The sequence below is a fragment of the Primulina eburnea genome, chromosome 11, assembly GCF_022965805.1.
Source record: "Primulina eburnea isolate SZY01 chromosome 11, ASM2296580v1, whole genome shotgun sequence".
Taxonomy (NCBI): domain Eukaryota; kingdom Viridiplantae; phylum Streptophyta; class Magnoliopsida; order Lamiales; family Gesneriaceae; genus Primulina; species Primulina eburnea.
Genome location: NC_133111.1, coordinates 41,853,969 through 41,878,454, shown reverse-complemented (window position 1 = coordinate 41,878,454; position 24,486 = coordinate 41,853,969). Strand labels below are relative to the sequence as shown.

The 24,486-nt window shown below is 34.3% G+C and overlaps 3 protein-coding genes across 4 annotated transcripts; 2 read left to right on the top strand and 1 right to left on the bottom strand.

The window, feature by feature from the left end:
* Window positions 1-1,184: 1,184 nt before the first annotated feature.
* LOC140806211 (proline-rich receptor-like protein kinase PERK8) lies at window positions 1,185-5,419 on the top strand. 2 transcript variants are annotated; one of them, XM_073162730.1, is made up of 8 exons: window positions 1,185-3,233; window positions 3,332-3,706; window positions 3,964-4,044; window positions 4,125-4,195; window positions 4,335-4,417; window positions 4,533-4,680; window positions 4,781-4,942; window positions 5,025-5,419. In XM_073162730.1, the coding sequence occupies exons 1-8, from the start codon at window positions 2,129-2,131 to the stop codon at window positions 5,211-5,213; spliced, it is 2,214 nt and encodes a 737-aa protein (XP_073018831.1). In that variant the 5' UTR covers window positions 1,185-2,128; the 3' UTR covers window positions 5,214-5,419. The 2 variants fall into 2 exon arrangements, with proteins under 2 accessions (XP_073018831.1, XP_073018830.1); XM_073162729.1 differs by having other exon boundaries at window positions 3,302-3,706; window positions 5,025-5,418.
* Window positions 5,420-9,831: 4,412 nt separating this feature from the next.
* On the top strand, window positions 9,832-15,330 carry LOC140806212 (histone acetyltransferase HAC1-like). The gene is made up of 12 exons (XM_073162731.1): window positions 9,832-10,470; window positions 10,593-10,889; window positions 10,976-11,248; window positions 11,568-11,696; window positions 12,101-12,301; window positions 12,417-12,553; window positions 12,746-13,049; window positions 13,598-13,734; window positions 14,024-14,099; window positions 14,192-14,575; window positions 14,709-14,935; window positions 15,024-15,330. The coding sequence occupies exons 1-12, from the start codon at window positions 9,832-9,834 to the stop codon at window positions 15,115-15,117; spliced, it is 2,898 nt and encodes a 965-aa protein (XP_073018832.1). The 3' UTR covers window positions 15,118-15,330.
* A 2,163-nt stretch (window positions 15,331-17,493) lies between these two features.
* Window positions 17,494-20,947, bottom strand: LOC140806210 (uncharacterized). The gene is made up of 7 exons (XM_073162727.1): window positions 20,370-20,947; window positions 20,156-20,287; window positions 19,523-19,884; window positions 18,558-19,302; window positions 18,373-18,469; window positions 18,229-18,283; window positions 17,494-17,932 (listed from the first exon to the last, which is right to left on the bottom strand). The coding sequence occupies exons 1-7, from the start codon at window positions 20,839-20,841 to the stop codon at window positions 17,867-17,869; spliced, it is 1,929 nt and encodes a 642-aa protein (XP_073018828.1). The 5' UTR covers window positions 20,842-20,947; the 3' UTR covers window positions 17,494-17,866.
* Between the last annotated feature and the right edge of the window lie 3,539 nt (window positions 20,948-24,486).

Here is a 24,486-nt window from a genome sequence, read left to right as displayed (position 1 = left end):
GTGTGAATATAATTTTGTATAAAAATATCATAGATTACATATTAATTTAAAATACGAAAATGAATTTAAAAAATCATTGTTGTTACGAAACTATTCAATTATTAAGAATTAAACAACATTTTTTTGATCATCTTTTATTATTATTGAATATTACATTAATTTGTATAAATCATAAATTAAAAATCACAAAATCAATTCTATAATTCAAAATTTCCCCGTGTTATTAAAATAAAAAATTATTAAATGAACAATCAGCCAAAAAATGAAAAAAATTGAAAAAAAAAGATGAAAATATATATAGAGATACATTTCGAAAATTTGAGAGAGTAATAGAAATAGATGAGAGGAGAGAAGATATGAAGATATGTGATGTGAAGCGACAGAGAGAGTTAGAAGTTTTAAAAATCCATTCAAATCTTTGGGGTGAACCAAATACAACTTTTTACAATTTGTAGTTGTACCTTAGGCTTTAATGCTTGTATGTCAATGAATTCCATGGAGTTATTAAAAATCCATTGAAAATTTGAATACCTGTAGACTTTTATAGAGTTTATAAAAGTCAATGTTGAATACCACTTGACTTTTTAAAACTCCATGAAAGTCTATTTTGAATACCACAAGACTTCTATAGAGTATGCAAAAATCTTGATTGAATACCTCTAGATTTTTAAAATCTACAAAAGTCATTAAAAGTCAATAAATTTCTCACTTTGAATACAGAAATTCATTAGAATTTTATCAAATAAATTAATTAATCGTTCTACTTATATAACAAGAAGAATGAAAATAAAATTAATAAAAGAATGATTGAAATGTTAAAAAAAAAGATTGATTTTTTCCCCTTAAAATGATACCAATCCGCTTCTTTTCTAAATGTCCAAAAAACTTCAACAAAAATGATTTTATTTAATAGTGATCCGTAAAATAATTATAAACTAAAATATCAAAAGTTTAAAATACTAAATTATTCTAAATATAAAATTATAATATAATAATCGAACTCGACTAGATTAAATTCATGACAAAAACTTGGGTGAGACGATCTCACGATATACCTACTTTAAATTGGGTTTGGGTTGAAGGTGAACTGGCACATCTTTGGAATTAGGTGGGCTTTTTACCTTATTCTTTTTTCAATGTTATTTTGATCCATTCTGGCAACGTGCAATCAAATAGGAATAACGAAGAGAAAATCTTCGACTCCAACTGCCCCCGAGTGACGAGTGGTCTTCTCGGACATTATTGAACCCATTAAAAACTTCTCAGCCGATTTTGGGGAAAATAAAGATCGATTTTTTAGTTGAGATCGTGCAGATGAAAAAATAAAATAAAATGATGCTACGATCGGGGCATCAGGCAATGGAGGACTACAGAACCACTGCAAGATATGGCCTTCATGGGTTTGGTTTGACTTTGCTTCTTAATCACACCCATTCTCCCATCCCATTAATACTTTAATCGCGAGTCATAAGTATTTTAATGTTCAGCTCATTTTTTTTTAAAGAAATGGTGAAGTTGTAAGTAGTCTATGGCAGGCTTTGTGCATGTTGTTGGACAGTTTCCAAGATTTACATTATTTTGCCACGAAGTCTTCGGCACTATTACTGAGTGGTACCCATGTTTTGTTTGGTGCACCTCCTTTATCTTGTCTTCCTGGAAAGAAGTTTATTGGGAAAATTATTTGGCGGGATTTCAAGATTCTGACTTTGTTTACAGAGAGGTGAGAACTTATTTCATTTTCGAGTCTTGTGGTTTCTTGGTGATTCAATTGCACAGCATTTGGGTCTGAAAAGGCGTTGAATCTTCTCTTGCGTACTGAAATATTTGATCTAGATTTGAAGTTCATTTTGTATATCGGATTTCTGGTGAAGTTGAAGTCTTTTTAAGTTGCTTGGTACATTTCGAATCTGACGTTCATGAGGCAAGATAAAAATGGTGTTTTAGAGGTGGTTTTTCTGATTTCTGCCGGATGAAGTTCTATTTGTTAGCTTCAAAAGTGGAGGTTGTAAACATGGTGTTTAAGAATGTGCAGCATTTCAATCGAGGTGTGGTGTTGCTGAACTAGATTTCAACGAAAGAGGACTTCCTTTTTTTCTTTTCTTTTTCTTTTTTTAAATCTGTGACAAAAATGGCTTCAAGATCACCATCGCCAAATTCTTCTCCTAGCGCAGTGCCACCATCTTCGTCCACAAATTCATCAGTTCCACCACCTTCTACACCCTCTGCTCCACCTCCTGTTTCTACTAGTCCTCCTCCACCCCCTCAATCACCTCCGCCTGTTGCATCGCCTCCATCTCCAGTATTAACTTCTTCACCACCACCATCACCTACGCTACCTTTGACTCCACCCTTATTATCCCCACCACCTTCTTCACCGCCCCCACCATCACCCCTATTACCATCCTCACCGCCCCCACAACCACCACCATCACCTACTCCGCGTTCTTCTTCACCCCCATTGCCCCCACCTTTGCCCCAGCTCCAGCCCCCTCCCTCACCACCCCCATTGCCTCCACCATCTTCCCCAGTGTCACCACGACCTTCAAATTCTACTGCTCCGCCCCCCACTACCAATTCACCGCCCCCACCAATCGTATCCCCTCCATCACCATCTAAAGCGTCTCCACCCAAAGAATCTCCTGCCCCTCCTACGGCACCTCCCTCTCCACCTCTTGCCATTTCACCAATACCTCCCCCTCCAGCCGTTGTCCCGTCTTCTCCACCACCAGCTATAGCTCCACCACTTCCTATCTCTAGTCCTCCACCTCCATCTGTAGTCCATCCACCCAGCAGTTCTCATTCCCCACTTCCATTGCCACCCCAACCAAATAGTTCAGCACTTTCTCCTTCTCCACTTACCAGCCCTCCACCTTCCACCCAATCTCCTCCTCCTGTTACAAACTCATCATTGCCGCCTTCTATATCTCCTCCCTCACCCCTGCGCAATTCCTCGATCAATGGCAGCACGTCAGCCGCGCCTCTACCATCCTTCCCTGTCGAAAAGCCCACTGCGACATCAACCAAATCTAGTTCTAATATAGCAGATGTAACATCAAGTAATTCAGGTGGCCTTAAAGCAGGAGGTGTAGCTGTAATAGGCGGTGTTGTGGGCTTTTTGGCACTCACTGTTGTGGTTCTGGCTGTATGGTTTACCAACAGGCGAAGAAAAAGGAACAATAGGCTTAGTCTGAACTATGCAGTGCCCTCACCTTTTGCATCTTCCCAGAATTCAGGTATTTGATTATGTTTCATTGAATTAAATGACCGTGTTTATTTCTCAAGTTTCTAAAGTTTTCAACAGATTCATCGTTTCTTGGACCCAAATATTCAGCTCCTCTAGCTGGAAGTGCTTCAGCAAACAATTACATTTACTCAACAGATGGGGGTATAGGCACGTCAAGATCATGGTTCACCTATGAAGAATTATCAGGAGCTACAAATGAGTTCTCGAAAGATAATGTACTTGGGGAAGGTGGATTTGGCTGCGTCTATAAAGGAGTTCTGCCGGACGGAAGAGAAATAGCTGTTAAACAGTTAAAAGCCGGCAGCGGACAAGGAGAGCGTGAATTCAGAGCAGAAGTTGAAATCATTAGCCGAATACATCACCGACATTTGGTATCACTTGTTGGTTACTGCATCTCTGAGCATCAAAGGCTGCTCGTCTATGATTACTTGCCCAATGACACCCTGCATCATCATCTTCATGGTAATATCGTGTCCAGCGTAATAAAAACTTGCTAATCTGCTTTCTTGCTTTTACTTACATAAATTGAAAACTTGAACTGAGATAAAGTACAATATTTTAAGCTATTATATTGTCACTTGTTAAAAATGATAAATTTTGATCCACTTGTCATACACGTTCACAGTACCAGAACATCATTCTTTCTTACCAAACTAAGGTTTCAGCTCAAATGTAATAGTCTATCTGAGTCCTTGATTTGATGTTCTTGCCAAATGAAGGCAGGTCGGTCATGGATTGGCCTACCCGAGTCAGAGTTGCTGCTGGTTCTGCTCGCGGACTGGCATATCTTCATGAAGATTGTAAGATATAGTCTCTTTATTTTAAATATTGGCTTTTTTTTGAGAACCTAATGAAAAAGTTATGGTTTTCTGTTTATCAGGTCAACCACGCATTATTCACCGAGATATCAAGTCATCAAACATTCTCTTGGACAAAAATTTTGAAGCACGGGTTCGTTGATTTCTTCGTACAATTCTAATAGAAGATATCTAATGCAAATTTTTCTTATCATTGCATCTTAACAAAAGAAACATATTCTCTCAACACTAAAAATTATCTTAATGGCTGTATTGTGCTGTATATGAAACAGGTTGCAGATTTTGGGCTTGCGAAGCTAGCACAGGATTTGGAGTTGCATACCCACGTTTCCACACGTGTGATGGGAACCTTTGGGTAGGTAACCAGTTCTTTCGTGAAAGTTACGGCACGAAAATGGGGCTGCAATAGCAGCTTGTTGGATGTATGTTTTGCATCCACACATTTACTCATTGATCCATTATTCTTGCAGATACCTGGCTCCAGAATATGCATCAACGGGAAAACTGACTGTGAAGTCTGATGTTTTTTCATTTGGTGTTGTTCTTTTGGAGCTCATCACCGGTCGTAAGCCTGTTGACGCATCTCAGCCTTTAGGAGATGAAAGCCTTGTTGAATGGGTAAACACCATCAATCTGTTCTTTATTTCAATCCATGTGATTTCAAAGAACGCCTTTCATTTATCAAGAAACCATTTGAATTTGTATCTCACTCATGAAGGCTCGACCCTTACTCACCAAGGCACTTGAAGCAGAAGATTTTGAAGATTTAATAGATCCAAGATTAGAAAACAACTTTGTTGAAAGTGAAATGTTCAGGATGATTGAAGCAGCTGCAGCTTGTGTACGCCATTTAGCTTCGAAAAGACCGAAGATGAGCCAGGTACCGAACCTTCCACCATTAAGCACTCAAATACCATTCAGAACATTGAATTTGATCCCCTTAATACATTCTCGAGTTTCAGGTAGTGAGAGCTTTAGATGCAATGGACGAGTTAGCAAATTTGAACAACGGGATGAAACCTGGACAGAGCGGAGTCATCGAATCAAGTGAACATTCAGCACAGATGAGAATGTTCCAAAGAATGGCTTTTGGAAGTCAAGAATTCAACTCAGATACCTTCGGCCACTCTCAAAGTAGCTTGAGAAATTGATGGTTCTAATAACCTGTAAATTCAAAATTTCCCAACTGGAAATAAGCATTTATCCTTTCCAACTACCTTGTCCACATGCACAAATGTCCAGTTAAATTTCGAGAGATTTATAATTTGGTAAATATGACATTGTAATGATGATTATGTTTCAGTTTTGTTTGCGTTAAAATCTTTCTTGTCAGGCTAACCGGCTTTCTTGAACTATTGTTTGACCTTGCACATTTGCTTATTATCCGTAGCCTGATGTTTCTATTCTTGATCTTACTTTCATTTGTTTTGAAATAATAAATTCTCCAAAATATATATTTTTTAAACACAAAACAAATATTTTTTTAAGCAGCAGGAGGGCTGAGTTATTACAATTGAGCTTCGAACTCAATATCTCAAACTTAGAACATTGATTTCAAATAAATTATAACTTATTCGCATATCCAATAAAAACTTGCAAGACTTAGACCCCTTTAATAAAATCAATTAATTCGGAAATGATCTATTAAAATATTTTATATCATTTTACCTCTTATATCAAAATTAGTTTATTAATTATTTAAAATATAGTTTTAAACGAAAATTTAAATAAGGATAGAGGTGTGAACGAAATGAGTCGGTTAACAAAATTTTCATGCCAACTCGAATTTTTTTTGATTCGTAGTCGAATTTATTGAACTCGAACATGTTCGGAGTTTTATTGAGCCGAATTCGAATCCAAGTTATATCGTTCGATAGTTCGTGAGCCGATTGTAACCCTTGATATTTTAAAAATATAATATAATAGATTTTAAGTATTTTGAGTATTTATTTTCGAGCAATAATCGAATAGCTCGTGAGTATGTTCGAATCTTTCGAGTCAAATTCGAACTCGGGCAAAATTATTTAACCTTTTCGAGCTTTTGAATCGAGCCCGAGCCCGAATATATTTATTTTGAGTCAGATTTCAAATATTAAATTTTTCTGCATATTCAGTTCGATTCTTTTTCTGCATATTCAGTTCGATTCGTTTCATTTAAAGTCGGTGCAATTTAATATGTTGGTATGATACTTTATTAAAAAAAAAAGATCTTTTAAATAAAATTTCTGTTTAAGGATGTGTAGTGTAGTTTTGTAAAAACAACAAGAATGATTAAAGTGAACATCTGACCTTAAGTTTGATTTTGGAAGTGGAGCTTAGTTTCAAGTACTTACACTATTTATGATTTCTATTATCTCTTATGGATGTCCAGAATTGTAAACTAACAGTTTTTATCGTTTTTAATGAATGTTCTTCGTTCAAAAAAAGGTAATAAAAAGCAGTAGGTGGTAGACGGATGACTATCTACCATCTAGGCGGTTTATTTAAGCTAAATTCTCTTGGGACATTTATGAGTATTATGTTTTTCTACGAGTAAAAATTCACTTTATTTAAAAAAAATTAAAATAAACCAAAACAGATTCAGAATGTAAAGCGGAAGAAAAAAAAAAGGAGTAAAAGTGTCATTATCACAAAACAAATTTTACTAAATCGATTTTTGTAGCTGCTTTTTGTTTCTCGTTGTTGCTTGTTCTCGCGTGAATGATAAGTAATTTTAAAATGAAAAATTCTATCTTTTGATATTTTTTCTCTTTAAAGTATTGTACAGTTAGAATATAACTTAAAATGCTCATCAGTTCTTTTCTTAATTATCAAAGATTTTTTTGCCATTATCTGCAAAGATAAACATCTTTTTGTCTTTTGTTCAAATCTATAGATAATATCAAATTAAATCAAACAAACCCAAAAAAAAAAGATAACTATATCATATCAAATAAAATAAAACTCAATCTATAAATAATATCAAATTTATTAAAAAAAAAAAGATAACATCGTGTAAAAATAAAATAAAACCACTTGAAATCTTTTAACAATCAGGTCTTACGATCATAATAAACTCTTGAGAAAAATTGATGATACAGTGTGTTTTCAGGTGGATTATGGTTTATGGGGCAAAAACATGAACAACATGAGTACCTTGAGTAGTTTACATTCTCGTAGAAATAAGAGGTCGTATCTAGAATTTTCAAGTAACCAGCAGATTTTTCGACATTGACTCAAACCATCAAGTTTCTAGAGAACAATTGAATACTGATGGAATCTGTAATTTTGATAATGCCAATGAATTGGCAAGAAGCATGTAAGTTTTGCAATTTGTAGGAGAAGTTATAGTTGCCGTTGGTGACGCTTGCACTATCTGGTTTAAAATTTTCATTCAAATTAACACTGGAACTTCTCACATCAATTCGCAGAGAGGAAATCCACAGAAGAATAATATTTAGAAAACAAAAATTCACGAAATTTTAAACCTTTTTTTAAAAAAAATTGTAGCATGGTGAGTCGGTGACAGACCATATTTATGCTATATTTACATATAATTATATTTTTACTCAAGTGTACAAAATTTAAATTTGAAAGGGGTCGATGGTGTGTAATAACATGTTACTAACACAAAAAACGAGATGTATTTTCAATTCGATTCGACTCATGAAAAATTATTATTTTTTATGTCAAAAACGTTATTTTTCATGATAAATAGAGATCATGTCTACTCGTTTCATAAATATAAATATATGATACCGTCTTACAAAAAAACATCTTCACTACTAATAAAGTTTACTAATGAGATATAATTCAAAATAATTTTTGAATAAATGGTGTGATTGATATTTAAGTAATAATTAATAGATCTTCCATGACATAAATATATATATATATATATATATATATATATATATATATATATTTATATTTCAACGATATTATATATATTTCAACGATATTATATATATACATATAAATAATAATAAAGCCAAAACATACTTATTATTTATTTATTAATAACAAGAATGACCCAAATAACAAATCCAAGATAAATATTTTTTTATGTTTTGTTCAAATCTATAGATAATTTCAAATTAAATCAACAAACCAAAAAAAAAAAAAACTATATCATATCAAATAAAACAAAACTCAATCTATAAATAATCTCAAATTTATTTAAAAAAAAAGATAATATCATATAACCATAAAATAAAATTCTTTGAAATTTTTTAACAACCAAGTCTCACAATCATAATAAACTCTTGAAAAACGTTGATGATACACTTGAACTTCTCACGTTCGCAGAGAGGAAATCCACAGAAGAAGAATATCGGAGGGGAGAATGTATAGATCAGAATTTGTTACTGGCACGAAAAGCGTATTGCCTGAAGGCGCTGCTTCTAAGGTACTATATATAGACTGTTAACCATGGTGGATTTCTTATTTCTTCGTTACTGGTTTGGCTCATTCTAAATCATAGGTTTTTGCAGTCTTTGTGCCATTCGAACTTCTTCTTCTTCTTGTTTTATACAGTTTGTACTACACGATCTTATGTTAAGCTGAATGATATGTTTCTTTTATCTAAACGAGAAACCGAAACATCCCTTTCTAGAGCAGGTTTAATATGAAGAACAATCGGTTAAATTTATTAGAGACTTTAATTTGTGGGTATTGTCTTGACTCGTGAAATCTAAATCTTTTTAGGAGCGCTGGAAGCCCCGAGATGTTCATGCTTCAACCACAGGATAGCATGCAGCATGGATGTAATAATTTCCTTGGAACATTTTCGTCTCATACATCCCCTGTTTCAAGTATTCCCAGGCCAAGAACAGAATTGGGAGTCCCCCTGGATTCCTTTGGCTCAAATCCATCTTGCGTTTTCTCTGTTCCAACCACAGGTAACAATATCTTGCCACATGCCATATTGTATATGCCTAAAAATATGTCAACCTCTTTATGTTTTAGTTTCAAAGAAAATATTTCGACGATATTCATATATTTTTATGAATATCGTTGAAATTTAAAAATATGAATATATATATATATATATATATATATATATATATATATATATATATATATATATATATAATAATAATAAAGTCAAAACTTATTTATTATTTATTTATTAATAACAAGAATGACCCAAATAACAAACTCAAGATAAACATTTTTTTATCTTTTGTCCAAATCTATAGATAATATCAAATTAAATCAAGAAACCAAAAAAAAAAAAGATAACTATATCATATCAAATAAAATAAAACTCAATCTATAAATAATCTCAAATTTATTCAAAAAAAAAGATAATATCATATAAATATAAAATAAAACTCTTTGAAATCTTTTAACGATCAGGTCTCATGATCATAATAAACTCTTAAGAAAAATTGATGATACAGTGTTGTGTTTTATGTGGATTATTATTTTTGAGGCAAAAACATGAACAACATGAGTACCTTGAGTCCTTTACATTCTCGTAGATATAAGAGGTCGTATCGAGAATTTTCAAGTAACCATTCCTATTATTACTTGCTGAATTATTTCACTTCACTTGCCTGGTTTTATAATGTTATCCATCTTGTTCGAATTCTCGTGTTTGATGACTGAAATATATAGTCTTGTCAAGAATCATCGCACACGTCAAATTTGTCTAACTTTTGTAAATTTATATTGCATGGTATTTTTCGCCAAATTCTTGCTAGATCAGGACTGAGGGTTGTGTCACATATATAATCAACTTGATTTTGCTATCTAATGAAATTTTTTACCTCAGGTCTGGAAACAATGAAACAAGAATTTTCAGGATATATCCGCTATGGACATCGTACTTCAATGGGCGTTAACGTTGAGGATAGTCAACCAGTTCATAAAAGTAGCAAGACTGAGGATCCTGGTTTATCTGATGATGGGTCATTGTACACAATAGTTCGTGAAGCGAAACAATTATCTGAAAAGAACCGTCGACAATTAGCCACTGTGAACAGTAAAAGGTCTAGCTCCATGCAGAATTCCGAAAAAGATCTTCGAATGGATAACAATGTTTCTGGTAATCAATATATGGGCAATGTCGTTGCTTCCTTGTGTTCTGAAAATAGTTGTCTGGCTGATAAACAACAGACGGGCTGTTGTTATACCAGCAAGGTCAAATCAGATCTATTTTTGAGTTCAGAATTTAAGAGATATAATGTCATGCCTAAGCTAATTGAAGTGCCTCCTCCCATTGTTCAAGAAGAAGAGATCAAAATCAAGTCTTGGGCTAAACGTGGAAGACCAGATGCAAATTGTTTCTCACCTGAATCAACTGCTAGTAACCTGTCTGGAGTAGAATTGAGGAAAAACGGAGCGGGAATTTCTTTAATTGATTTCTTCACAGCTGAGCAAATTGAAGTACACTTGCGAAGTCTAAATCAGCGAAACAACCTGGTACATATCCACACTTTTGCATCGTGCATACCATGTGATTTGATGTAAATTTTTAATGCATGACAATTAGATGTAATCGCGGTTAATATCCTTGTCTCTGACTCTTTTCTCTTTTCTCATAGATTGATGGTGAGGAATCAGTTGAAAACACAAGAAGACATGCTTTGGGTGAAAATATGTGTCAGTTATGCTTAATGGATGAGATTAAGCTAGCCCCTCCAAGTATGTACTGTGCATCTTGCGAAGCTCCTATCAAATGCAACTTGAGCTATTATTGGACTGAGGATGAAATGGGTACACGACACATTGTTTGTACTCGTTGCTTTTGGGGTTCTCGTAGTAACATTGTAGTCAAGGGGCTCTCTATTTCCAAGGAAAAGCTTTGTAAGGACAAGAATACAGAAGCAGATGATGAAGCTGTGAGATTAATCTCCTTGTTTCCTTAATCTGTTTTTATTGCCAGCAATGTTGACTACTGACCCGTTTTCCTATTTTCTGCTTACAGTGGGTAAAATGTGACAAGTGTGAATGTTGGCAACATCAGATTTGTGCTCTTTATAATTCTAAACAAGATTTGGAGGGGGAAGTTAAATATACTTGCCCGTTTTGCCGATTAGCTGAGATGAAGGCAACGGAGCATGTATCCACACCTCTTGCTATTGGTGCACAGGATCTCCCGAGAACCATGCTTAGTGATCACATAGAGCAGAGACTTTTCAGAAGCCTCGAGCGAGAGAGAAAGCAAAGGGCGGATTCATTGGGAAAGTCTCCTGGAGAGGTAAGCAGTACATACAAATATCGATTATGGATATTCAACAAGTCTGCTCGATGATGTGATTTCTTGTATTTATTGTTTTTTGTTTCTTCTTTTGTTCTCTTCTCCTGCCTTATTTCGTTTTTTCTTCCTTTCTCTATCAGTTCACTATCACAAAGGAACTTGTGCGAATTTTTAAAAGGCGGTCTATACACATGTTTTGTGGTCTATGAGTCTAACTTAGCAGTTTATGATATAAATTCTACTGTTCATTTGACAAAGGTGCTTGTGTCGGTTCTTCTGTTCCTGGTTCATTACAATGATATGTTTTCTATTTTAAAAGGTACCTGGAGCTTCAGATCTCACAGTTAGAGTGGTGCTGTCTGTCAATAAACAAGTAAAAGTGAGCCCGAAGTTTTTAGATATCCTCCATGGTGAAAAGTATCCAACTGAGTTTCCATATAAATCAAAGGTCAGTGTTTGTTATTCTTATGAATATATCCTGTGCTTTGTTTTGTAATGGGGCAGGGATTCCAAAGAAATATTTTAAATGCCTTAATTTTTTTGGTTGGTTCACTCATGAATGATGTTAAATCTCGTTTGAACTTTTCGGCTAGCAGTATTTGAGTTAAAATTGGTGCTTCACATCCTAGACATTATTCATTAAAGAGTTGCAACTCGGACTTCTATCTAGGCTCAATGGCTAAAGCCTCGTTGCACAAAAAATGACAGATGTCCTCCTTTAGGACTATCAATAACTATGCTTGAAACTTTCAAATAAAATTGAAGTAGAAATAGAGGGATATGGAAGGTTCATCTAATAAAAGTGTGATGGAGTGGATTGCAGTTTTTACACCTATAATTGTTTCTCTGCAGGTAATCCTATTGTTTCAGAAGGTTGAAGGTGTAGATGTATGTCTCTTGGCTATGTATGTCCAAGAGTTTGGATCAGAATGTGAACAACCAAATCAGCGCAGCATATATATTTCATATCTCGACTCAGTAAAGTATTTTAGACCGGAAATAAAAACTGTTGCTGGAGAGGCTTTGCGTACTTTTGTATACCACGAAATAATGGTAATCACACAGTCTCTGGTTATCCTACTTTCTCTCTTTTTATACAAATTAAAATTTCTAATAAAGATTGTGGATTACATGCATGAGCTGCTTTATTTTTTATGCATCACTGCAGATTGGATATCTTAGCTACTGCAAGCGACGTGGTTTCACTACCTGCTACATATGGGCTTGCCCACCTTCAAAAGGAGATGATTACATATTTTATTGTCATCCAGAGACTCAAAAAATGCCAAAAAATCTGAGAGCATGGTATTTCACTATATCTTCCTTTTGCTTCTCCTTCTTTCGGGAACATGCTTTTTCAACTGTTTGAATACCCATAAGTGCATAATCCTGAATTAATTCTTATTAGCTTTAATGCTCTCTTCATAAGATAACTACATATATATTGTCAGGCTTTGCTTTTACGTCATGACTGACCAAAACATTTTGTACATTTAGGTACAAAAATTTTCTTCGGAAAGCCAAGGAGGAAAATGTTGTGGTGGAATGTACAAATTTCTATAACTGCTTCTTTATTCCAAGTGGAAAAGACAACTACAAGATAACAGCTGCTCGATTACCTTATTTTTTTGGAGATTACTGGTCTGGTGCTGCTGAGGATATCATACGAAACATTGAGAAGGATAATGAAGAAAAATCTTCAAAAAAAGTGAAAAAGACAATAACGAAGAGATCTTTAAGAGCAACAGGACATAGTGATTCATCTGCTGATTCAACGATGGATATTCAAGTGATGCAGCAGGTATGTTTTTTCAAATGTAATTCTCGACATCTTGGTTGGGATGGCCACGGTGAGCATAGTGTCACTTCTCAATGGGTTTCCTTTCCCCCTTAAATCTATGTTTTATTATCCATGCTAGTTGGGTAATAGCTGTGTGCAAACCTTGGGTTATACGTTTCAGTTGAGAAAATTAGTTGGGGGAGTGGAATGATCTTTGGCCTGTCAAGATTAGCATATCCTGTGAATTAAACAAGTAACGTTGGAACTTTGTATGCTTAAAATCAACAGCACTTAGCGTGGTCTCCTTCATTCTTCTCGAGGTTGGTCAATTTCATTTTGAGCCCTTCAAGGATTGATAATAAGAGTGCACGATTCTATGCCTAAAATGAAGTACTTTATGTGGCATAAAACTTGGGAAAGTAATTGCAAATGAGTTTCTGTATGATATCATTATCATTCCAAATAACGGCTTTAAGTTTCTCTTGAAGATTGAAAAAGGACAAGTCACTAATCCAGAATGGACAGAACTAACAATGCCTCTAATTTTATGTTATTTCCCGAATGGACAGCTTGGGCATACTATCCTGCCAAATAAGGAAGACTTTTTCGTTGTCCGGTTGCAATTAACTTGCGTGAACTGCCGTGAAGCAATACTCTCTGGAAATCGTTGGAGTTGCAATCAATGCTCTTACCATTTATGCAGCAGGTGAGTATTGTCTTCCATACCAAGACATTTCTTCTGTTTTAAGATAAGAAATACCATATGGAGGTGTCTATCAACTTTGTTTCATATCATCCATCAACAAGCTTTTACCTGGTTTTGCTTTATTATCCTTACCATCAACATGTCCAATATGATTTTTGATTATGTGTTGAATCACGTCTTATTAATTTGGAGAACAAAGAAACTAAATTTTTTCTGCATAAGATTAATTTTACAGAGGATATTTTCCCTAGTTCATTTAATACCATTTTCTGTGCCATTTTAATCCCAGATGCCATGACGTGATGAAAAATCCAGCGGGGGATACACACACTAAAGTCTGCCTGGAAAAACATCTCCTCCTTCAGGTGCTTTATTAACCTGAAAATTTCTTGTCTCGATTGCCTGAAGTTCTTTACTCAACATCCTTACCTTTCTTTTTCATATTCATTCTTTTCAGTTTGCTGTGGATGTACCTGAGAACACGGAGGATAAAGATATCACTTTAGATAATGAGTTCTTCGAGAGCAGACACTCGTTCTTGAGTTTCTGTCAGAAAAATAATTATCAGTTTGACACACTTCGCCGCTCCAAGCATTCATCAATGATGATCTTGTACCATATCCAGAATATGACAGAACTAACAATTGGGACCATCTGCAGCATTTGCCAACAGAAGACAACCGTGAAATGGCATTGTGAAATTTGTTCTGAGTTTCTCGTTTGCACTGCCTGCTATCAGAAAGAGGGCGATGGTTGCCACGTTCATAAGTTAATTCAGCACTCAATGAAAGCCGATTTGAGAACGACGAGTAAGAAAATGCAGCAGCAGAGAGCAGTGGAGGTATATAGCTGATATCTGTAATATCCCTTTAAACTATTGAAAGAACATCAGTAAGCTCTCATGGAAATTTTGTATGGATAAATTTTCTGTTATGTTCCTTTTCCTAATAAGTTATCATAACACCCTCTTGCAGGCAAAGGCATTGTTGGATCTTTTGTCACATGCGAATCGGTGTTTCTCATCAATAGAAAACCCCTGCTCATATCCCAATTGCCGAGCTGTTAAAAATCTCTTCCTCCACAGTCGAGGGTGTGCACGTCGTGCGTATGGTGGTTGTGAAAAGTGTAAGAAAATCTGGTACCTCCTGTGTCTGCACTCAAGAAACTGTGCTGATTCAAGTTGCAAATTTCCTCGTTGCATGTAAGCCTAAAGCTTCAGATTTTATGGTCCCAAATCTTTCATGGTTTTAAATACAAGCTATTACCAATTTGAGCTAAACTTTGTACAGGGATATAAAGAACTTTAAAGAAAAGAGTGCAGCAGAATCCGAAGTTCTGAGGAGAGCTGCGGTTAAAGGAAGCCACCGCAACAACATTCTGTGATATTGGCGAATAACCAAGAAAAGTAACTGTACAGTTATATACTGTGATGAATACAATGTAACATAACCACTGTGGCATCATTTTTTAAGCATGGGAGAATCTTACATGTTTGAAATTTTGTTCAAGAGATCAATCCAAAGCGCCATCAGAAGGCCATGAGCATTAGATTTAAGCTTAGCCTTTTTGCAATTTCTTGCCAATTGAATTGTGTATAAGATGTGGTCAATTTTGGGAGGTTTAGGGATTTTCTTCTCTTTTATATTATACTAGTGCACTGACGTACACGTTGCGTACTTGTATAATATTTTTTATAATTCATTTGATTTATATTTAAATGATGATCAAAATATAATTATAAGAAATAGTGAGGGACTACGTTGTATTTCGATATATAAATTAAAATAAAAGAATAAAAAAGTAACTTCAGTGAGAATTGAACATAAATCCTAAGAAACAATAATTCTAACTACTGAACTACATATAAATTGCATTAAAATTTTAACGTTTTATTAATCAATACTATTTTATTAAGTTTGAGCCACATAGAGTTACTAACTTTGATGTTATGATCTGTTTTAATAATTATATATACTAGTGCATCGACGCACGCGTTGTGTGCTTGTATAATAATTTTTACAATTCATTTGATTTATATTTAAATAAAAATAAAAATATAATTATAAAAAATAATGAGGCAAAAATAGTGCAGAATGAAGCTCACGCTGCACGCCCAGCAGCTTTCATCGAGCCTAGCCACTGTTGCTGGGCAGCTTTTTTTTTTATATTAATTTTTTTTAATTCATTTCCATTTGTGTTTTCAAAATGAAAATTGAAATAAACATTTATTTTTTAAAAAAATATTCTACAAATACATTTTTTTTACTATCTTATTTTCATTCATTTCAACCTTCTAAAAAAAAAAGCACTCCTTGTACTAGAGAAAAACACTGTACCAAATTTTTATTCAAAATAAATAAAAATTTCAATGAGTCAACAAAAATATAATTGTAATCCATGTTTTAATGTGGTGTATCATTTTTTAAAATAAAATTTTAATATTAAATTAATTGCACTAGATAGTTGTCAAAATATATACATAAATTCAATATTAAATGAAAAATATTAACATAAATTTTTTAAATGAAATTAATTAAATTTAAAATAAAATTTTAAAATATAAAGCATTTCATTTAAATAAAAAATTAAATGAGTTGTTGTGGTTGCTCTTGCAAACTTGAAGGAATTCCACTGTTATTGCGTCAAGAAGACATGGCCATGGAGGGAAGCATTTTTTATATGAGATGTTTATTGTTATTGTTCATTCTCAATATATATTAATTTTTATTTTTCTTGGTAAGTTTATATAGATGCTTCATGGGAAAAAAATATTATTGATGTGCTCAAACTACGCGCATCCATAAAAATACCTTGAATCGATGATCACGAACCAATTCTTCAATATTTCGAATCAAACATCTCCAAAAATATAACTACGTATCAAAGAAAAGGGGTAAGATGACTCCGCCCAAGGGCGAAGTCACTCCGACACTCAAGTCAGTATCGTGTTTGAGAGAAAAATACAAGACTAACGTAAATAATCGTAAATGAAAACGTACCTCGATTAGGGTTTATGAGCCCTTTATTTATAGGTGTAGAGTCTTAGTTGATATGGAATTTTATAATACATGACAACTAGATTTGTGCATATCCATATAATATTTTGTGACATCTCTAAAATATAATTAATGATATGATAAGATTTTTACCATATCATCAATTATGGTACATATATTTGGGAAAAATAGAGGTGAAAATGTTGGCGATAAAAGATGGTGTGACCATGTTATATTTGTGCGCCTAATTTTTTTAGGTATTTTATACCAATAAAAAATGATAAAATATAAATAATTTAAAATTTAAAATTAAAAATAATATTTATATAAAAAAAATGGTGATAAATTATTTAAATATAAATTTTTTAAATCGTTTAACATCTTATTGGAGGTGAATCAAAGTTTTATATAAAACACACATATATATATACATACATAAAGGTAATAAATAATAAATTAAAAAGTTATCGTTATCGAGTATTCTTTAATTTTTTTGGGTTGTAAACAGCTATCTTCTAATAAAATTTAGAGTATTTAATTATAATCATAAAACAAGACAAAAACTTGTGTGAGACAGATCTCACAGATCGTATTTATGAGACATATCTTTTATTTCGGTCATCCATGAAAAAATATTACTTTTTATACTAAAAATACTACTTTTTATTGTGAATATCGATAAGATTGACCCATCTCACAGATTAAGATCCGTGAGACGGTCTCACATAAGACCCCTCTAAAAACAACTCGTGTCAAAGTATTCATTGACAATTGAAATCGATCATTTATTAATCAATAAAGAGCATTCTAGGATTCTAGCCCACTCAGACACCAATTTTACAACCAAAAAAAAAAAAAAAATGTAACAAAAGTAGGACAATACAGGGAAGTTAAACACACTCTTCTTAAGCATTTCTACGGAGCTAGTCGAGATATCCAAAAACTGCTCGGAGAGGCGGATCATTTGCACTCTTCACGGAGTCGGGTGGAAAATTGAATCAGTAACCCAAAAAATATCAATTCTTGGCCTGAGACATTGCAAGGTTATTATTCCAAAAGGGAATATAATAAGAACTGAAAATGTGAAGCTGCTGCTTGGGGGATCAAAACTCCTTCTCATCTGAAAGCCAGAACACTCACTGCATCCATAAGTTTTCTCTGCCATATTCGCGCACAACAACAGGAACACTCGTGGGTGGGATCTAAATTATAAACATCAACAGCTTATTAGCATAAATGGCACATATCACAGTAAATATTGCATAAATTAGTCCATGAGCCACACTCTATTCCATGCTGTCGGGAAGCCTAAAGACAGGGAACTCGGGGCCAACATTTTTGGACTAAATGATATGATAGAAAATAAAAGATATTAGTCATCACGGTGAAGCGACTATCTATATGATGCAACTATAATCTGAACTCTTGTAGGGGAAAGCAAACAGCATAATCACATAATTTATAATTCAACCTACAGGCAGCAAAGCAACAACTTTACCATGCCATAGTCCGTGATAATCATTGAAACATAATCTGAAGGTGTCGCATCATAGCTAGAACAATAAAATCAAAAGGTCAGCACAGCAACAATCAACAGCACAGTGAAAAAATAGAGTCAAGATTCAAGAACAAAATCACTCACATCAGATTCAGAATCTGTAGATTCTCACTCTTCACCCAGCCATTCAAGTAACTGATTTCCTTTCTACCAGAAACCCTAGCAATAGCATCAGGATCACCTGTGATGGAACATGGTATCATTAGAATTAAGTTAGAAATTGGGTATGCTACCATCAGTTTAGTAGGCCATCCAACATGTCTCCTTACCAAGTTCATTAGAGCAAATCGAATCAAGTTGAACCCTTTCGTGAAACTTGTATGCTTCACAACAAATCAAGACCGGGACCCGGAATTGATGAGCCACCATAGCAACAGATGCAGTGCCAACCCTCGAGTAAACCGTCCCATTAGACAATACCGATGACGCACCCAAAAGTACTCTAGTTACTTCATGCATGATATAAGAAACCGCATTTATGTGAGTATATGTACAACTAATACCCTTTTCCACAAGCCTACGAAGTAACTTCTGGCCTTCGAGCTTTGGACGAGAATCCACCACAACAACTCGGAACTGTTTACCAAGTTCTTGGGCATGTGACAATATCATCTCGACAACAGATGACGATGCATAAGTGAGAAGAACATCACCATCCCTAATTTTTGTCACGGCATGCTTCACAATTACCTTGTCTGCTAGAGTTATCTTCTCACTAATAAAACGGTCAATATCATCAATAAGACTCGCTTTTGCCTCTGACTCTGAGAGGGTCAAAGATATTTTTGCAATTCGAGTTTTAAGAAACCTAATAGCATTCCCCATGCTGATTGAAAGGGGTCTGCATTCAATCAGAAAAGAGACATAACCATTTATTTTTGTAGTCAAGTCCCGGATGAGGGTTTTCTCGGGTGGCGTAGTGTAGTCTTTGATAGATTCTTGAAATGCTTGAAGCATAGCAATACAACGTGCATTGCCGCCAGATATTTCCCCAGCTAGATATCTCAGACCAACCTGACAAGCACAAAGTCAGAAAAGGGTAAAGTGCATCAAGAAATTTGTATTTGATTCTTTTACTTTATATAATGGAAAAATTGTTAAATTTCTTTCTTCCTAGTAATGTTTGTTGTCAAACAAGATCACGTGAAAATATAATCCACACTCTTGTTCTCCAAGGTACTTCCTTTGAGCAATGTGCAGATGGGTAAATTAATGCAATTAACTTTAAAGTTACCTTGTAAACAGAAGGATGAACTGGACCTAATTGAAAGAACTTCGCTTCGAGATCAGGAAGCCGTGTTCCATGTTCGTACTGTGGTAGATGCCTAAATAGTTCAACTCTGTTTTTTGCCTCTATTTGTTTTACTACTGAACGCTTCTTTGCCTTCTCGACTCTATTTTCATCATCAAACTGCATCCTTGTCCTTGGATGAGTGACATCTTTCTTCCTATCTTTATCTGGCTGACGATCACCACGTTTTTTATCAGAAGATGCAACCAAAGAGCCATCTTTCTTCAGTGGAACAACCTTCACAGCCTTATTGGCATTTGCAGAATTGACCCCAGATGCCGCAGCAGATGCCTCACCTCCTCCACCTGGAAAAATTTAGCATTCGGAGATACAATAAGCATATAATGGAAACATTTCTGGATGGTTTATATGTTTGACAAAATTGACCTAAAACAGACCACTACTCACCAAAAATCCAAAAAATAAAAATAAAAATGGTAGAGCAACAGAATATGGCTAGGAAAACTACAGCACCAAACCGAAACATTGAATCGCACCACTGGCTCAGAATTCAAAATATCAACCAAACTGATCATCAACTAACTACTAATCTCCAATATAATATTGACCATTCACCTTTATCAGAAGCCTTTTTCGCTCGTTGAGCCTCTTGAATAGCACGTCTCTCAGCCTTTGTAGTCTTCTCCTTCGATGTCTTTCCACTAGCAGGCCCCAGCTCTTTCCGAACTTCCGCATTTGACTCTCCATCTATTTTCACCACAGAACTCAAACCATAAACTCAAATTAATGATAATCAGAATAAGTATGAAATTCAGAAAACACAACAAACCTATAACATCCGTAGTCAAGTTCGCTACACTCTTCTGCTTCACAGCCGCCATATCAAATCCCCCAGCTGGCAATGAAGTAGCGAATTTCCCAGAACCACTCCTGAGGCCCCGTTTAGGAGACATGAGGTCCTCCGAGAACTCCGTCGTCGCCGTCGGAGATATAAACTCGGACGGATTATAACTTCCAACCGGAATCGAAGAATAATCCCTAGCTCGAGCGGCGTGTAGATGAGATAAAGGCGTCCCTTGAGGGAAACGGCGGGAGAGATCCGCAGATAGAAGGCGCGGCGGCGGGATCATGACCGGTGACAAGGAGTTGCTGGAGGGTGAGATGTTGGAGACAGGAGGCGACGAGGATGTCGGGTCGGGTGGACCCGATTGAGATCGATCGGGTGCAGCCCCCGGAGCGAAGAACCCGACGTGCCGAACTTTAGGGTCGCTGGCGGCCCGTGGAACGCGGCGAGGGTCCATCCCCGTCGCTGGATTGGGGTTCGGAGAATTGGGAGCGGTTGTATTTTCTTGAGAAACCGCAGTCACGCACAAGATTTTAACTGTACCTTACACTCCTACAACTATAAATAACCTTGTACTTGGAACATTTTTTACTTTATTTATTTATAGAAGTGGTTTTAGGAATAATACATAAAAAAAAAAATTTAAAGTAATTTTGGGCCAGGTTTTATCATACCATTGTGCCCATTAGATATTTCAGTGGCCGGTCCAACTTCTATTTTGGGCTTTAAAGTCTACATGTTCACCCAGTGGGCCGAGAGAGTTCCATATCCCGCATATAAACAGTCCAGTTTGTCTCATCCGTTGGTAGAGTTTGTGTTGCTGTACTGTTCGATCATCTCTCCCCCTTGTACTAAAAAAAGATCAATTACTGTTCATTTCAGAGAAAAAATACCTATCAAAATTAAGAGTAAGTCTCATGTGAGACCGTCTCACGGATCATAATCTGTAAGACGGGTCAACCCCACCCATATTCACAATAAAAAGTAATAGTTTTAGCATAGAAAGTAATACTTTTTCATGGGTGAACCATATAAGAGATCCGTCTCACAAATACGACCTGCGAGACCGTCTCACATAAGTTTTTACCCAAAATTAAATATGAAAGCTAAGTTCCATTTAAAAGTACGTGTTTCTACATTTATATTCAAAATTGATTTGTAAATAATAATTTAATTACTAGGTAAAAAAGAAACAAATCTGAAATTTTAAAAAGAAAGTTTTTAATATGTTGCAAAAAATTTGTCTTTTAAAAAAAAAAAAACAGTTTTTATCCGTTTTCTATGTGTAAAAAAAAATGTTGTCGTAAGCAATGTTGTTAAAAACTAGTTCAAAGACAACGTATAAAAATCGTCGTCTTTTCTGTCAAAGACAACGGTTTTACAACGGATGAAAACTTTGTCTTTGAGAGAAAAGACAACGGGTTTTAACGGGCTTTTAACAACACTACTTATGTCCAAAGTGGTTTTACGATCAACTTTTTCATACAGATCTTCGACATAACTCATGAATTTTTTAATTTTTTTATCTCCAAAATATTATTTTTATTGCAAATGTATCAAATTTTTTAGTTATGTTATGAATACATATTGTGCAATATATGTTGGTTTGAGTGAAAATATTAATTTTTATATCATAAATATTAATTCTCATTGTTAGTATGGACCAGATCGACCATTCATGTGTAAGATTGTTGCACATGATACATAATCTTAAATTAGTATATTCTGGGTTTGCTAAACGTATGGTGAAAAATGAACCACAATGCAGAAACATCAATTTATTATATTAAAAATAAATTTAGATTAACTATAAATGAAACCAGAATGAGTAGGTTTTTTGTGAGACGGTCTCACAAATCTTTATCTGTGAGACGAGTCAATCCTACTGATATTCACAATAAAAAGTAATACTATTAGCATAAAAGTAATATTTTTTCATGGATGACTCAAATAAGAGATCTGTCTCACAAAATACGACTTGTGAGACTCTCTCACAAAAGTTTTTTTCAACCAAAATTTACCATTCATATAATGATTTTAGTAATTTGTTAATATCTACACATTATATTATGAGTCAGCCTCTTGTAAGACGGTCTCATAGATCTATATCCGTCAGATAAGTCAACCCGATCTATACTTATCATGAAATTAATAATTTTAACATAAAAAATAATATTTTTTCATAAATTAAGTCGGATGATCTCATAATAATTTTTGTGATATATTATTATTTAATAAAGCAAGAGTTCCCAATCTCTAACTAAATTTGGTAAAAAAAAAATATTCTTATTTTCAAAATTACCTCTCACACATTTGGCTCTAACATATAATTTTGTCCTTGGATTTTCAAAAAAATAAAATTTATTGTTTTTTATTTATTAAATTATGATTTATTTATTTATTTATTTTGTATAATTGAGCCTGCTTAGATTTTCATGTTTCATAGCTATAAAGTCATATTTAATTTTATAATCGAAATGGAGAACTTAAAGATCTTCTGGGCGGTCGTATATCTTTTCACCTACCAACAATCCCCGATCTTCCAGATTTCCCGCACCCCATTCCTTAAAAAAAAAATTCGTAGAATTATCAGTCTACCAACATTAAAAAAAACCTCATTATCATCATTAAAATTTCGAGTCAAACTTTGACACATGGCTCCATGTTTGCAAATATATATATATATATATATATATATATATATATATATATATACACAAATTTCAAGAAATAAACAAATAAAATAAATTGTCATTCAAGAATTTAATGACGGAAATATAGATAAATCTTCGATTTCATCGTAGTACTTTTTGTAGTATTCCGCTGATCTCCGATCCTGCGTTCACGTCTCCTCAGATCATACCAACCCAAGAAAAAAAAGGTTTGAGGCCTTCTAAATACAGCTACTATTACTTGAATAATTACCTCTACGGGGTGGGAGAATTTTGTTATTGAGCACGTATTATTCCGTGAAATTTTTGGGTCAGATTTTGTACCTTTTGCTTTAGATTTCGTCTACCCTTTTTGCATCACAGCATTCCATTATCTGAATTTATTTTACTTTTAGGAAAAGATAATGTAAATATATCTTTCACATATTTTAAGTCTAAATTTATTATTAAGAGACTGGTTTTTTATCTTTTAGGCCGAAGAGTTACTGGTATATTCAGCAAGATGAAGAGCGATCTGCATCAAATGAAGGCTCAGTTTCCATGCTCCAGGTAGTTTGATTACATATCTTTAAAGGGGAAATTTAAATTAATTAGGTATAAATTCGATTTCTTAATCTTTTGCGTTTAACTAGTTATGACACACCTTATTCTGAAAGTTAGAAGAAAACTTACCCAACCGGCCTCTATATTCTGTCACATGGAATCATGGGAGGCAGTAGAAAAGGTACTACAATTCGACACCCTCGACAAATTTCCTGGTCCTATTTGTTTGTAATTAAGTTTTAAGGTACAAATCTCATAATTTCTAACACTATCCTATGGTGAAAACATTTGAAGCAGTTCTTGGACATATACCCTCCTCGAGAAGTGATCAAACATGTAGCTATAGAATACATCTTGTTTCATTACCAGGTTGTTTTGCCGATATCCGAAATATATTTACCGCAGTAGCATAATGATTGAGAGCTAGCATGAGTATGTCTTAAATCTTTATTTTGGTGCATTCATGGTTTTGAAACATATATAACAAAGAATTTTCAGTGAAAATTGTTCTCCTGTCTTCCAAACGAAGAATTTAAAGCTACTTGGTCGGATTTCATATTCAAAGTGTTTTGCGTAGAATCATAAGTGACTTGTGTAGAATGCTAACACCGGAAAAGTACGTTAACAAGAAGACCAAGAATGGAACAATATTGCATATCGTCAAGAATCACGACGTGCATCCCCAAAATAACATAACAAAATTATGAAAACTATGTAACATATAATACAGTACTTCAGATAGATTTACAAGATAGTATATAATCACTTACTTATCAAACTCTATATATTCACATTAGATTTTCAGCTTTTCACTTCTGTTTTCAAATGCTACAAACTTCATTTTTTTCTCGATTTCTTTGTAATCTATAAATTTAATCAATTTTTTA